This window comes from Archocentrus centrarchus, chromosome 4 (assembly GCF_007364275.1).
Source record: "Archocentrus centrarchus isolate MPI-CPG fArcCen1 chromosome 4, fArcCen1, whole genome shotgun sequence".
In the NCBI taxonomy this organism is placed as follows: domain Eukaryota; kingdom Metazoa; phylum Chordata; class Actinopteri; order Cichliformes; family Cichlidae; genus Archocentrus; species Archocentrus centrarchus.
The window spans coordinates 18,353,232-18,369,189 of record NC_044349.1 but is presented as its reverse complement, the minus strand read 5'-3'; the positions used below and the strand labels follow the sequence as shown (position 1 = coordinate 18,369,189).

The window sequence follows — 15,958 nt, the reverse complement described above, 5'->3', positions numbered from 1 at the left end:
CTTTTCTCAATAAGTTGGACGCAAATGCCCATTACTGCTTATTCCATGTTTAATTACAGGTCCTCAAAGCCTCAGAGAGGTTAACCTTTAAGTTGTAATGAGTTTCACCATCTAATGATGTTCACTAATGCATTCTAATTCAACACTAAGGGGAACAGCTTAAGCAGGTTTACTGGTAATGAACAGCGTTGAACAGATGTGTTATAGAGAAACAGAATGCACTGTCAAATGCAGCTGTTTTATTTAGATTTGAGCATAATTTCCATTTTGAGCATATTCAAAACGGAAACACATCTAAAGATATCAGTGTGCGAAATACTCATTTGGATCTACAAGAGCTGCCAAATACTATTGTCCCATCACCCCGACTCTAATTATTTCAGTTCCACCTGATTAGTGATTCTGGCAATTCATCTAAATCTTTGTCATTAATCAGTTTGTAAAGGTTACACAGGGGAATTTCCTTCACAAATTGCAAATGAACATGGCAGCTTAAAGGACAAAGGAGAATTTTAATACAAAGGGCAATCTAAAGATTGTTTGGAAGCTGAATGGCAATGAATATTTTAACATCAGAGGAAGAGACAAAATGTTAACGCTATCTCTTTAGATGAAATATTACCTTGTTGACTTATGAGTGGAGCTATTTTGTTCTGTTACATAATGAAACATCTGTTAACATATTTCAACACCTGTTGTGCGAATGTATATTAAGCCATCAAGGTGAGCTGTGCTTATGCCTGATAGACTTCTCCGTACAAGACTTGAGTAATGAAACACTGTCTTGCTATTAAGGAGAGTCAGCATGACTTCCTCTGCCCTCCCTCTGTTCAGCTACCTCATAACCAGGCTTGTCGATCTGCTGGAAACACAGTGAGCACATCAATAATAAGGGCCGCGTGGAAGAGGACCAAAGGGTTTAACAGGTCATATTTCATGAAAAGTTCATGGTGTGACACAGATGGAAGAAGAGAAGGAGAAACAGGGTGCTGGAAGGTGTTGCAGACAAAGAAAGGAGACTGTCTGGAAGAAATGGAACAGGATATGGTATAACACAGGAGGAGAGACAGAGGGCAGAGAAGAAGAGGAAAAAGATGGGGAAGGGGCAGCGGGAAAGGGAAAGGGAAGAGGAAGAGTTTCCAATTCATGACAGAAGGGTCCTACTTACTGTAGGGAACACACTCATACTGGACCTCCAGGTACTTGTAGGTCCCTGGGCAGGGGTCAGGGAAGACGTCTGAACCCGTGATTACAATGCACTGGGTCCGGTTGTTGCATCTGACAAGAGAAAACATGGGAAAGAAACATTAACTGTTTTGTTCAAATGCATTAATCCTGTCTCAAGCAAACTCAACAAGTGAATGAAATAAATATATAAATACCAAAACACTGTGTACAGGTTCTACCCGTTTCTCTTAAAATTGCAAACGTAAAGGCTCTTAACTTGTGTTCAGGCTAGAAAATATTCAAATTCCACCTACAAAGAAATAAAACGAGTAAGTAGCCATGATATTTAATCTGGGAGCAATAAAGTTATGACCTGTTCCATTGCTTTTCATTCAGCACGTTCCTATTGGGCCTTCTCCTTCATGCCATTATAAAAGAGGCTTTTTGTGCTTTGTACTCTTTATTTCTTTTCGAGAGTGGATAATCTGTCTGAATGCGTATGGGTCAAGGAAAAATTCCAGAATGCCTCTAAGATATTTTTCACCCCTTAACATAATGCAGTATTACCTGTCTAAATTCTGAGTTCCCTTTCAGTCAGTTCGGTCGGTACAGCACAGAATGTGATGTATCCCTGCCCTGTTTGTCCTGGCTGAAGACATTTGCATTTTAAGGCAGATGACCTGTGATAACATATTTGAGGCCTTCGCCTACACCCCTGCCATCACAGTCAGTTGTTACGCTCTTCACCTCACTATTAACACCACTGAGCTGGGCTAGCTAGGTACTGTTAGTTAGCTCTGTTGTCTGCCAACCTGAAGTTTAACTGCCCTGTTGGTGTTAGCCACCAGTACTTGGTGCATGGGCTGCTTTGCATTTTGGTATGAGTACCAAATCAAAGCAAGAAAAGAAGAAATCTTCTGTCATCAGGGGTGTGGTTTCTCTTTTCATGATAAGAAGTAGCACGAGGCATGGCCTGTCTGTGGGGGACTGAAAATGATAGGAGAGCATTGACTGAGCCTGACACCTTTGTGTTTTGTTGCCAGCTCCAGTATTCAACCCTGGAAAGCCAGGTGACATTTATAGAAAGTGCTGGGAAAGACTATCGCACAGCATGACCCAGCTTCGTCTGAGTGCAAAGGCTAGGAGAATCCAGTTGATGTCCCCGCAACGAGCTGAGATGACCACATGGAGAATGCTGATGAGCCGAGCACAAGTCAGAACCATGCAAGGGTGCTAGCCAGCTACAGCCTGAGCTAGCTGCTCACGAGACGTTGACGTTGACATGCTTGACATTGGCCTGGATAGTCTTGGTTTGTCAGAGGATGAACAGGAGAGCCTGTTGTTGGCCCAGTGTGGAGCCGCTGTTGTGCGGGCTCGCCGAGACGATGTCTATGTTTCTTTGTTACGCTGTGCAGTGGAGGAGCTGCAGCGCTACAAATTGTCCGCATCTCAGCTGAACAAGATTTCTCAAGCTCAGGAGGGTGCTGCCCGTGCCATGAGCCTTGGGTGGAGTTATGATCATATTTAAATTCAAACAAACTTCTACACGTGTTGTAGTTCGCTAAACTTAAAACTGCTTGCATGCAGGTGAAACTTTGTGTGTGTGTGTGTTTGTGTGTGTGTGTGTGTGTGTGGGGGCGGGTTGTATGTATTACTGAAATAATGGATATTGGTGGACATACCAATCAGGCAACAACAATGAAAATATCCAAAAAAAAAAAATGACTAAGGACATAAATAACATTAACAATGCAATGATTGTTTTGACTTTTAGAGTTCTAGCACTGCATTGCTGGTATGTGCCATGGGTACACCAGACACTAAAACATTGTTAGTTAATATATTTTCCTGTATTACTGCAGAGTCCTTACACTACCTTAGAATATAAAGCACCTTGAGATGACTATATAAAAAAAATTAAATTGAACTGAATATACCACCATAACAACAGCACTCCTTGGAAAAATGTGCTTATTCACAATACAGAAAATACTCAGTACCGAATTGAAGAACACAACAAAGACCCATCGGGTCAGCACTGCCTTCACATCCTTCTGATCCCAATCTGATCCACCACAACATGCCCAGTACAAGGACGCCCCAATCTAGAACTCACAGGATTGAAATGATTTGGTTCCAGATACCACAGGATAGCCCTTTCAGGTTCAGTTCCACCGGACCCTGGGGGCTGTTTTGTTAGCAGAAGAGGGACCCGCATGTGGCACTGGTTTTACTGTTATGGCTGATCACTGTAAATACAGTCTGATTGTGTTGGACTACAACTGCCCAGGAACCTCATGTGATCTTGGAATTTACCCCTCACGCTGGTCTTTGGTGGGGTGAGTTTTGCACAGAATAAACAGTCTCTGTGTGTTTCATTCAAATGTCCTGACTTATTGATTGAGCTTCCTCTGAATGGGCCTACATGCTGAGTAGCTATATGAGGCACCCAAAATGCCATCAAAGGTCTCATTAATAATAACTGCAGCATCTGAAACTGTAGAACCCAGAAGACCAGACAATATCAAGCTTTTCAGAAACCAACCAACACATGTTTAAAAGCACATTTAAAAAAATAAATAAATAATATTACATTTTGTTTTTCATTTCACCAGCACTTGCAGCAGTGTCAGCATTACATTTCAGTCACCACCTTTAACATCTGGAGAGCAGACATTCTAGATGAGCCAAAGCTCTGAGGTCCAGGGAGTTGTCGCGGACCACCATCTTGCTACACTGAAATCATGATAATGACATCAGTACCCTGAGCAAGCCATCTTTGCTACCAAGGGGACTTAAAATTCTATTGGCAATGTGAGGAGGATCAATAACTCTGTTCTGCTGATTTAGCAGAGACCAGAGATAATATTTGTTTCTTCTTATCACAGACCAGTGCACCCATTTACAGCAGATCATTGGAAAATGTATTACTGGTTGCACTGTATTGTGCTTTGGGTTTTGCTTTTGTTTTGGGCTGGAGATGTAATCGCTGCTCTGTGTCCAAATGTTATTAATATAATATTAGGTATCTCAGTGGAACAGGGTAGAGCTGGTTACTGTTGAGGTGCACGGTGATGGATTGACATAGGTGCCTGGAAACTGGTGCCGCTTTAGTTTTTGCTTAAAAACAAACCAACAGTGTTTTAGCTGAATATCAGGAACGCATGCAGGGCTTTGTGACTGTGATTCATAACACAAAACTGACTCCAGAAACTTATAAAAAAAAAAAGGCTCCTGCGTTTAAATGAAAAACAGAGCACAACAACTGAAGGGAACATAATTAGACATCACTCATTCACGTTCCTCATGTTCCTTCCTATTTCTAACAATCAGCATGCATGTTGACTGAAAGAGTTCATAACTTTTTTTCAAATGTCTGATAAAAAACACCTTCTTTGTTTGACTGAGAAGCACAAATATTTTTTTTTTTCCCTTCTGGCAATTTTAAAACAGTACATTTTATTACAAAGCAAAACAACATAAACACTTGTGTTTCCACATCTGTGCGCATCTCTGTTTAGTGCAGATTTCAAGGGGCATTTCCCTTTATTAATGACCTCCGCGAGTGATAACGGATGAAAATATCAGCATATTATAGCTGTATTTATGGAAATGAATGACTGTTTTGAAATTAAAACATGCACCTCATGCTGGGACCATAATATGCTGCTTGTTTTTGTGGCTAATATTTCTTCAGTCTGCAGCAGTTTCCATATATTATATGGTCACTTTGACGATTGTTTCCCCTTTGCTCATGCATAAGCATCTCATGCAGGAGCAATATAAATCACAGTGCTTTATCTATCAGATACCAATGAGACTGGGAAATGAATGCCTACTTTATATTAGGCGTATGAAGCAGAATTAATTCAAAAATAAAATTTGTGACACTAATGAGACATAGGCCTGCCATCATTACTCAGGCAAATGTATGAAACAACAGGACATAAACACAGAAAAATGTCATATTTCTTATAAAACAATGTTGACATAAGTGTTGATAGCTCTTTCTGATATATTGCCCTAATTTTAGAGCAATGGAGCAGGGTCTCCCTGATCTATGTGATTGTGTGACTCTGATGCCTGTCTCATCTGTGAAACCTCAGGCATCCCCTGAGACCAATTGAAAAAAACCCTAATGACTTGTGCTATGCACAGTTCTAACCCTCATTTTGAGAAAGAGCATGTAATTGAAATTCCTCCCATAAAAAGTTCAGCATTTGGATTTGGTAGGGCACAGGTCTCAAAGTGCACACTAATTAAATACATGTAAAATATGATATCGCTGGCTATCTTTTGCTAGTCTGAGGCTATATAGTAATTAATCATGTACATAATGAATATTAAGTCAAAGGAAGCATGTCTCCGCTGTCTTTGAGAATATGAAACACTGTTTCTATGAATACCTTGATTGCTTAAACAGGACTTCGGTGAAGCAAATGCGGAAAGACTACCAATTTATTTTTAGCGCTTAAAAGGATTTAAAGGAGTTAAATATAAATAGTACTTTTGAGGCAAAATCAAGGGAGCATTTGTATTTTTCCCCCAATTCATTGTTTGGGGGTGTTTGTGCTTGAGCTTAAATCAAGGACACTATGGAGAGTTGTTTATGTATTTATGTTGTTAAAGTATTTTTGGAATACTTATATCGAACATATTTGTGGGGTGTTTTAACCATAGGTTGGCCAAAAATACATAAATAAGTAAAATAAATAAATAAGTAAAGTCTGAAAAGATAAAAAAAGGATTAGTGGTCACTAGCTTAAAAAGTTAGCTCTTTCTTTAATCTTTAATCTTACAAATACTTTGAATTTGAAAATATCTATAAAAATATATAAAGTAGCCCCAGATTGATTGATTGATTTATAAATAATTAAATGTCAAAGTGCAACAAAGTCTGAAGAGACAAAAGGAGCAGAGGTCATGAGCTTAAGTCAAAAAGTTCTCTCTCGCTCTACTCATTTATGTTTTTTTTTTCTTCTCACAAATACTTTGAATTTGAGATTGTCTTGAAAAAATATATTTAAATTAGTCCCTGAATGTAAAATCAGATCATTAGTTTTCTTGAAGTAAAACTAAAATGACTACAGGATGGAGCATCATTCTGCTTTGATTGCCTCCATTTCTCCCACCGGCCTTTTAATCACACTGAAGTGTTCCAAATGTAATCCCATCACATCTCTGACCTTTTGGGAGAGGCAGACATCGGTACAATTAGAGTGTGCTGCTTGGATTTCATGTAAATCTCTTTTAAATATGATCTGCATCTCAGGGCAGTGGGAAAGAACGCAATAAGATATCAACACGGTGAACTGCTAGCACTCCTGATACCATGTATCCAGATGATATTTAACCTTTTGCCATGCCGTCATAAAGCATGTCAGAGGAATAATGGGACATGAAGATAATATGTTAGTTTAATAATGATTGTTTCAAGTCGGTAAATTGATATATACAAAACAAAGTGGAAGGCCTTCTTAAATCCTAAGGAATTCTATTTCATGTCTGTTTTTCACAAGTAGACACTGTCATTTTAATCAATTAGGCTTTTTATAGTTATTTTTAAAGTATAACACTAGTTTACCAGTTTATCTATATGCCGCCTTTACTTTTATGACCATGTACAAATATACTGCAATAACAGAAATGTGGACTGAAATTTGCTCATCACACCAGATTTATCATCATCACCTTTGCCTTCTGCCTTTGCAAATAGTGTGAAAGAGAAAAAAAAAAAAGTAGCTGATCGGTTAGAAAACCTTGTGAATTATGAAATACTTTAATTATATTCTGTTTTGATTTTTTTTTAATGCAAATAAATGTACATATTTTCATAAAAAGCCAAGTTAAATGAAAAGCTTTCAAACTAAAGCAGTGCAGACAGCAAACGTGATCTTTCATAACCATTTGAAGTTTTGCATGTGTGACGCATCGAGTGCCGCTCATGTGACTGGTCTATTTCAGACTAAGGGTAAGATGCCCCTTAATTGCTTAATCTCAGATTGTTTTGCACCCACTTCTCAATTCGCTATCGTTCAATTCACAGAAAGCCAAAGCAGCTATTTGTAATTCACAATATAAAAAATACAGTAGCAGCAGCAGTGAAAGCAATCGCTGTGTAACTGGAGGAGAAAAGCGACATGAGTGAGGGGAGCACATTACAGAAAAAGGCACAATCTACTTCCTGGTGCTCCCAGTTTGAATTTCAATCAAATTAGCATCTCTTAAACTCAAAGTGACCCGTCTAGCTCCATTTCATCTGAAATGCTGATGAGGTTCATGGCACAATTATCAAGGCAGACATCTCTCTCAAGAGGCAAGCCTGTTGATAGCAGACAGGCCATTGAAAAATTAAATCATTTCCAAGGCCAGAGAATAGCAGCAAAGAAAAAAAAATCTGTTGTGAACAGGACACGAAAAACACACACACACGCATGCGTGCGCGCACACACACACACACACACACACACACACACACACACACACACACACACACACACACACACACACACACACACACACACTCACTTTTTATAAGTATAATCACCTCCAGTATCAGTATATATAGACCAGTTTCTAAGGGGGTGGCCCAATAATCTTTCAGGAAATAGGTTGTTAGAAATTAACCATCAGAATTGCTTTCAACTTGCGATCCAACCCAATATCCATGTAAGACATCCCAGGAACTTATAATTACTGTCATATGCTTGCGTTTCTGCTACATTTATTGGAGCTGGCAATGGCGCTCAACAGGGGGATTCCAGGCTCTTAAAGAATCAGGGGGAAGGCTGTCTGACTCACATCTGTCTGGCTATTGATTTTGAAACCAGAAAAGGTATATCGTCATGCCAGTTAAGTCAATAGAAATACTACTGTGACATTCTGCTGGTCAAAATCTGACCTTTATGGGATGACAGAATGTGAAGCTAGAATAACCAAGTATAAAGATAACACTTCAGGAATGGCTTAGAAACAATGTTAATGTCACTTCAGTGTACAGGGAAGCATCTACTTTAATATGATGTTAAAATTAGGGCTGTCACAATTCTACAAGTTCAAACTCGATACTGAGACCCAGGAAAATCATCAGTTTTCGATGCTACACTGTATTCGATACTGCAAGTTGTAAAATGAATCTTTTTAAAGCTCTGGTGAATATAACTGCAAGTCATATGTACTGCTGTACTATTAATATCAAACAGTAGCAGGTCTCACTTGTTGCATTGCGCAAATTCTCAAATACATACTCCAGACTTCACACATGGGAAACCAGCTCTGTTATCCCACCCATCTAAATGCTGTGACACGTGCGCTGCTAAATCTATTTCTCTACTTACATTTCATGCAATTCAACAGTAGTATAAGCGGTTGCTTCCCTAATGAGATGACTGTTCCTACACTTTTTTGAGTCGAGAGCAGTTTCATGCCTCGTGAACTTTTGAACATCCCTCTGAAATGTCCAAGCTGAATCTGGATCTTTATGAAATCTTAATCAGCTGTGCTTTAAATAAACACTAACGTTGTACATACAGAGAGGAAGAACAAGGCATTGTGCTGTCAGGCGGCAACAATGGAGCTCCTCGGAGAGCCTTGCAAGCAGTCCTGTCATTGATATAAATAGTTTAAGTAGCGCCATTTAGTCTCCAGAACTGCTTCACATTTATTGACAACTTCAAAGATGCAGCTAATTACATGTAAATGTTATTACAACATGTTATATTTGTATAAAAAAAAAAAAGAAAGAAACTGCTGCATTTAAGTCGTTAATATGTCATTATGAAATATAACGGTTTGAAAAGCCGGCTGTTGACTGGTAATAATAATAATTGTCATGATAATTATTAATTAATAATCAGCTCAGTCTAACTCATGCTGTCCCGTAATCCTGTTGATGAATTTAATCTTCTCTGTTAGAGCGCTATCTGCACTGATCATTTTCATCAATGATACGCTCTTTGAAAAGCCCATGATCCACAGGCACGGCAGGCACCAATCATGTTATGTTACAGCAATCAATGATCTTGTTATCTAATACTTACAATGAACATCATTAGTCAAAGAGAAATCAATAGATGTGAGCTGTTCATATTGTATATCTTCTTTTTTTTTTTTTTTTTGGAGTAAATTATTAGTTTGGGTGCATCACTGTCGTCTTTTCTTATTCCTTGAACTGTGATAGAGACTGATGGACAGATTTAGATCAGCAGCATCTACACACCAGATGGTTAGTGCACGCACAACTAAATGCACTACAAAATAATATTCAAATGCACTTAAATTACAGTTTTAATTTAGTAGATGTTATCTGTGTGGTGAGAATGTGTTTGTAGTCATTATCATTATCATCAGGGTAGATGAGGAAATGTAATCATTAACAACTAAAATCCTGAAAAGAAAGGGGAAAAAAAAAAAAAACACACCATCACATCACTGAATATTATTACCAATGAATTAATTATTTCAAACTGTACTGCCATGCAGTTTCACATCTGCTGGGGAGGTGTCCACATGAAAAATTCCTGTACAGATTATCACCCACTTGAGTCGACTAATTGCTTGCAGCTGAATGTTCTAATTGAGCCACAACAGTCCTAAGGCTATTTTCATAAAATCATTGTGCTCATGAATATAATATGCCAGCCAGATATAAAAACAACTTGGAGTGCCAACAGGATCTATCAAACTCAGTGAAGCCTCAATCCAATTCTCCACACTTCGGGGCCACATCAATTTCGGATGTTTAAAAGTGAACACAGTTTTCCATACACGAGTACTAATATGATTTCCCCCGCACACTTAAATTAGTAGACCGGAGTAATTATGGCAACAAATATTTTGGGTTCTTGAATCCTTTATTGATGTAAGCTGTACAGTAGGATTTTTTTTTTTTTTTTCCATATACAGTATGTGCAGGGGAGTGTTTTTCAGCTGAGTTAGCCTCAGCAAGAGCCAGACAACAGACCAGAGTTTTGACTTGTGGGGAATGAAAGGCTCAGACCTCATGCCAATGAAACAAACACTGCATTCCAAATAAGCAAAACAATCACCACATTCCTTTTTTCCCATTTGAGGATAATTATTTTTGGCAGCAGGGGCAATCTTTCATTACATTTGCTTCCTATTTCAGTCTATTGTTGTAAATAAATGGACAAGAGAACAAAGACGGCATAATTAGTCCCATATGCAGTCCTGGACATTTGTCAAGTTTTCATGACAGTGTACGCTTTCTGCTTTTATGACACACACTACATAAAAATTCAAATCTATGGTTCATACTCGTATAAATCATCACTAATCTGTTCTCACACTTCTATGGTGAGCTCAAAAGAACTTTGTGTGCATTTCTTCCTGTTGTATCCTGTTGTAAGGTCTTGTACCTGTTTTGTGGATTTTGAACTTGTGCCTCTCTCAGAGACCTCTTTTATCTCTCTTTGAACACAATAGTGCCGACATCACAATGCTAAAAACACACTTAAAACAACATCTGAAATACGGCCTCTGGCACTCTCGGGATGTGAGGAATGAACCCCAGTCCTACAGACACCAGTGTCTGAACTAGAGAAACTGGTGGAGAGTATTTTGGGGATTTGTTGTCAGGCTCCTGCTGGGTCAGTATTTGTGCTTCACTTTACTGTTTACTGTTTTGTATGAGCAAGGCTGAGGGCAGCGTAATACATATGGCCACAAGTGGAGAGCAGGCAGGCTGCAGCCTTTCAAGACAGACAATGTGAGTCAGCTATCTGACTTCATCAAATAGGACTTGACAATAACCCCCCCCCCGAATACAAGGGCTCTACTTTTTTATTTCATTATTTTTTTATTTCCCAAGGCGGCTTTGCCAGAGTTGCTGACAGTCTCATACCGTCCAATATCTCTCTCTGTGGCAGTCATATGTCATTCCATCCCGTGCACTTTGGCTCCGATGGCATCCCTATGTGACAACTGGTCTCATGTATTAAGTCTCATGTATACGGCCTTCCTGGTGGAACCGTATCGAGCTTGCCAGTGTATGTGCAAGTCAATGAACTGTGGGTGGCTTTGCATTTAATAATAGATACAGAGATGGTAGCATTAAATTGTGGTAAATTTTTTTTAATCAAATACGCTGGAAAATATCCAGTGGCAGTGTATTTTTTTTAATGATAAAAATGAAACGAAAATTAAACAAAAATAAATATTTCAAGAAGAGTTTTATGAAGGAAAGTGAAAAAAAAAGTTCAAGTCTGACAACTATATGATTTACTGTTTCAATGCAAAGCTTTATTCAGCTACCTGTAGAATTTTGGAATCACACACTGCAGCAGCTGGCGATTTTTGGTTAATTATAATTATGTATCTGGTGATATTAGCTGGTATTATCTGGCACAACTTTATCCTAGTTCTTGGAATAAATACATTTATGAGCTAAACTCCTTTAGAAATTTCCTTTTATCCTTGGTGACATGAAACTGTCAGAATTAGGTAATAATAAAATGGACTGGATTTACTGACTCGGCCTGTAGCATCAAAGCAGAGCAGAGAGATACAACCCATTCCACTGACTTTGAAAATGATTAATAATTTGCCAAATTAGAATGAAATGTCTTTAGTGTTTGTTGCCTCACAAAAACTAAATAACTAAATTTCAGATAGGACTGAAGGCTGAATTCTGACTGGTAATAAACATGTATTCTACTAGTACTATTGGTAGGTTACCATTTATTTTTAACCAATATCAGCAATCTAGTGCTAACTCAACAGACCTGTAAAGTGAAAATGGGAAATTTGAATGTCATTAAAATTACTTTTTTTTTAATGTATTTCATGCTTTCAAGCCCCAGCTCAAAAAAAACAAAACAAAAAAAAAAGACATTTGGTGAAAGTTGCCTTTAATTTCCTTGAGACCTTTCTTTAGCAATCAATATGTTCTCATACTGTCTTCTTATGGTATTCCAAATAAATTAACAGGAATGGAGAAACTTATCTCCCTCCAGCCACATCATTATTGGTCTTGGCGGTACCAAATGGTTAACACATGATTTTATGCCATTAGACTTTGGCAGAGTTAGCAGTGAACTGACTAATGCAAACCTTAGGTTTTGTGAGCCACATTGTATATTTCATTCTAAAGCTGTCCACCCCAAATTTTGCAACCCGAAAAGAAAACTCCTAGAAATACATATGCAAAAAAGTCAGCTGCAGAAGAATAACTCTGTCCGTGCATTTTCATTTCCAACTTTTCAATGAATGCATTTAGTAAATTTTGACAAATTTTTTTGTGCCAATCTAAAAGAAATATCAGATGCTAAAGTTAACATTATCAATCAGTGTGAGTGTGTCAGATATGGAGCATCTTTGAATCCTGTAAACAACCTGCTCTTAAACTTACCAAAAAAGAATTTAGAAATTGTCAACACATGAGATCAGTATGATAAAGATAACACTTATAGATTAATATTAGCATACTTAACCCAATTAGCAAAAAAAAAAAAAAAAAATCCAGATTGCACATTTGCAAAGTAATGTATATACATATATGCTTTATTGAGAATGTTGTGAAAAAGTTTGAAATGGGAATCTGGTGCCTTGAAATTTGTGGTTTTGTGCTTTAATCTGCTCTCGCTGCACTGTTTGTCCAAACTGGTTTAACACTCAAGTGCTGATGACATTTCTAATTCTCTTTTGCTCAGGTTCAACTTTCTCAGTAGCGTAATCTTCTTCCACACTTATATTCAGTTTTTCTGTTCTGGGTGAATTTTACTCCAAAGACAAAGGATATAGAGGATTTTTCTTTTTGTTTTTTTCGCATTGATGCGAATAAAATGGTCAACAGTGGTCTACAACTAGAAAATGTTACTATGCTAATTCTTTTTTTTTTTTTTTTGGCACTATATAGAGATGTCTGCAGGGTTACCTTTGTGACATGATCTTGTAGGCATCTGGAAGATAGCAGTTTATATTCTCCATCTGGAAAGGGTCGGCATCGCAGATCTTGTCATCTGTTCGGCCATAGTTGGCACTTTCGATCATTATGACATCACTTCCTGGACACCGCAAATCGATGGGGTAACCCTCACAAGACAGCTCTCGCCGCACTAAGCCAAATGGCAGGGCAGCTCGACTAAACCCTGAGGGAGAAGAGAAAGAGAAGGCGCTCTATCAGTGCGGATCGAAGAGAGGTATGGAGCTGCGCCGACACAGAGGAAGGAAGACAGAAGACAAAAGACATCAGAGGTAGATATACACAATGGAAGCATCTTCAAGCATGCTTTCTCTTATTTTATTCAGAAGATATAACTTTTCAACAACATAAATGATGAATCTAAAGAGTAAAACCTCAGGCTGGACTACAACTCTGACATACATCAGTATGCCGAGTGAACATTTCAGATCTAAACCACACCAGGGAGCGAATGGTGTTAGTATGTCATCCACGTGCCTTAACTGGTACTAAAAAAAAAGAAAGAAGAAAAATCAATATTTGTCATTAAAGTCTAGTTTGTCAGCTTAAATGTCTGGAGCCCTGTTTCCCCTTGTGACCATCTACATTAGCATGCTGACACAACAACAGTGTCATAAGGACAACTTTTAGCAGCCAATGTGATGTTAAAATAAACAATTAAATAAATACATTTTAAACAACCTGTTTTTTTTCTCTCTCTCTCTCTTTCTCTTTTTCTACACTGTTGTTATGCGTTTCATTTCAATATGGGAACTCACTGACATTGCAGAGTCTATCACTAGAGACCTGCGGTTTACTTGCAATGCTCATTTTTCTATCCAAAATGAAAAAGAACAACAAGCATGACAACATGAGTGTAATTTAATCCACTTTGCAGTGCTGACAATCGAAGGCAAGGCTATTGGGAGTCTAGAAAAAAAAAAGGTTTATGAGTGTGTGTGTGTGTGTGTGTGTCTGTCAGGGAGGGTGAAGGGGTAGGAAAAATAGAAAAGAAATCAATATTGTGGCTCTGCGAATATGAACAATGCCAAAAGCCATATTTAAACTAAAAGTGAACAACCTGCATAAATATACCGCTCCAAATACTGTATGTCTTTTTTGCTGAGAGCAGCTTCCTACAGCTATGTCGTGTCAGATATCAAAGAAAAGTGGCACAGAGCTAAAAATGATTTTCTGATGCTCCTCTGTAAACTTTGACTAAGATCACAACTGAACAAAAACTACAGTTTATCTGCATCTTGGTTGCCTTTATAGCGCTTTAAACATCACTGTTAATGCAGCTTGGTTGATGGCTTCGTTTCCAGAGACTGTGTTTCCCTAATGAGGTTTATTCACAGTCACAGAAGAAAATAAAGGACGCCGCCGCCACTTCTAATGCACTAATTCGTTTGGCTCCTGGACAAGTCTGGGCTATCCATATGTGCAGTTGTTTAAAATCATGAAGCACTTTCTTACTTCATGAGGCATTCTGTGAGATGTCCTTTTGTGGCAGCTGTTTACTTAAAGCCACCGAGTAAATTGGTCAAGAAAGTCTAAGTTAATTTTGCCCTCCTGAATGATTCATCAATTAATTACCAATACAATTATCTTGGTGTGATTTAAACGCAAAGCTGCAGTGGCAGGGGATTAGCATTCTGTATTTTATGCTTTGCCTGGAAATGTTCCTGTGGTATTTTACAAAGTAAGATAAATGTCAGCTTGTATTGCCAGGTCCACCATTTGTGAGCCAATCAGGTGAAAGTCCTATTTCTAAAGGTGCTCGGTGAAGAGCTCAGGGTAAACAAAGGATATGTCTGTATGGATGAGGGCAGCTGCCCTGGCCTATCACTAAAAGACTTTATTTGTTTGGGAGCATAAAATCATCAGGGAAGGATCTTTTTTCCTCCACTTGCACTTTTTGACAGCAAACTTTCTCATGTGACCAATAGACATTAAAAGGAAAGGCTTTCAGATATGATAGGTTTCAGCCGCATTTCATTTTTGCAGCCCCCTCTCTCTCTTTCTCCCTCTCTCGAGTCAAAAAGAACGCTTAAGGTGATAAACAATATATCAGAGATGTTGGCTTGAGAGAATAAACCCAAGTGGAAAAAAAAATGAAAACACAGCATGTTAAGAACAGGACTTGACAGCCAATCTTGAGTTCATGTCAATGTACTTTAGCTTTGTGAAAAAGGACTGCAGTACGATGTGTAGTAACTAAAAGAGTCTATGTAAAACATCACTCAAAACCATTTTGCAATTTTTATGCTTAAATCATGACACGAAATTGGCAACTGTGGAATGAAAACTCATCCATTGCTTTTCTGCCAACCGTCGTCTATCAAATGAGGAAATGACAACTTTCACATCTTTCACAAATGGTGCAACTGAGGAATAGAAATCACTATAATATACGCTTTCAATAACTGAAACAAACACATGCTACTAAAATTAACCCTAACCCTAACCCTAACCTTAATATAAAGGTCATATTTAAATGGATATATTGGGTAGCAGATAAGTATGGCTGGGTGGGATACATTTTGCACTGGCCCACTTTGTGGCTTGAAGTGATCTATTTTTTTGGCCACGCGTAAGACCTCTGAGTTTGATCTCCAAATTCACAGCCAAACCCGCTGATGCTGTGCGTTTCTGGAACACTGTTAAAACACTTAAATCGCTCTACAGTACCTTTACAGTCTCCACTTCTGCTTTTTTTATGATTTAGAGCTGATGCAGTCTCTCTGCTTAAGTAGGAAAACAGTGGCCACAGCAACGAGGAGATAAATGTAGGCTCAAGAGCGCTGTATGACTTCCACCGAAATGCACTAGCAACTTTTCAGCCGTGCTGTTGTGAAATTATTTTCTTGT

The 15,958-nt window shown here is 38.3% G+C and overlaps 1 protein-coding gene across 5 annotated transcripts in view; it reads right to left on the bottom strand.

Moving 5' to 3' along the window:
• The window catches only part of adgrl2a (adhesion G protein-coupled receptor L2a), a 95,404-nt gene that overhangs the window by 43,342 nt on the left and 36,104 nt on the right, over positions 1-15,958 (bottom strand). For all 5 annotated transcript variants that reach the window (XM_030726719.1, XM_030726720.1, XM_030726722.1 and 2 more), the window contains exons 3-4: positions 13,061-13,274; positions 1,169-1,278 (exon numbers count right to left, since the gene is read on the bottom strand). In XM_030726719.1, the coding sequence (XP_030582579.1) occupies positions 1,169-1,278; positions 13,061-13,274 (324 nt within the window). The remainder of the gene's footprint in view (positions 1-1,168; positions 1,279-13,060; positions 13,275-15,958) is intronic.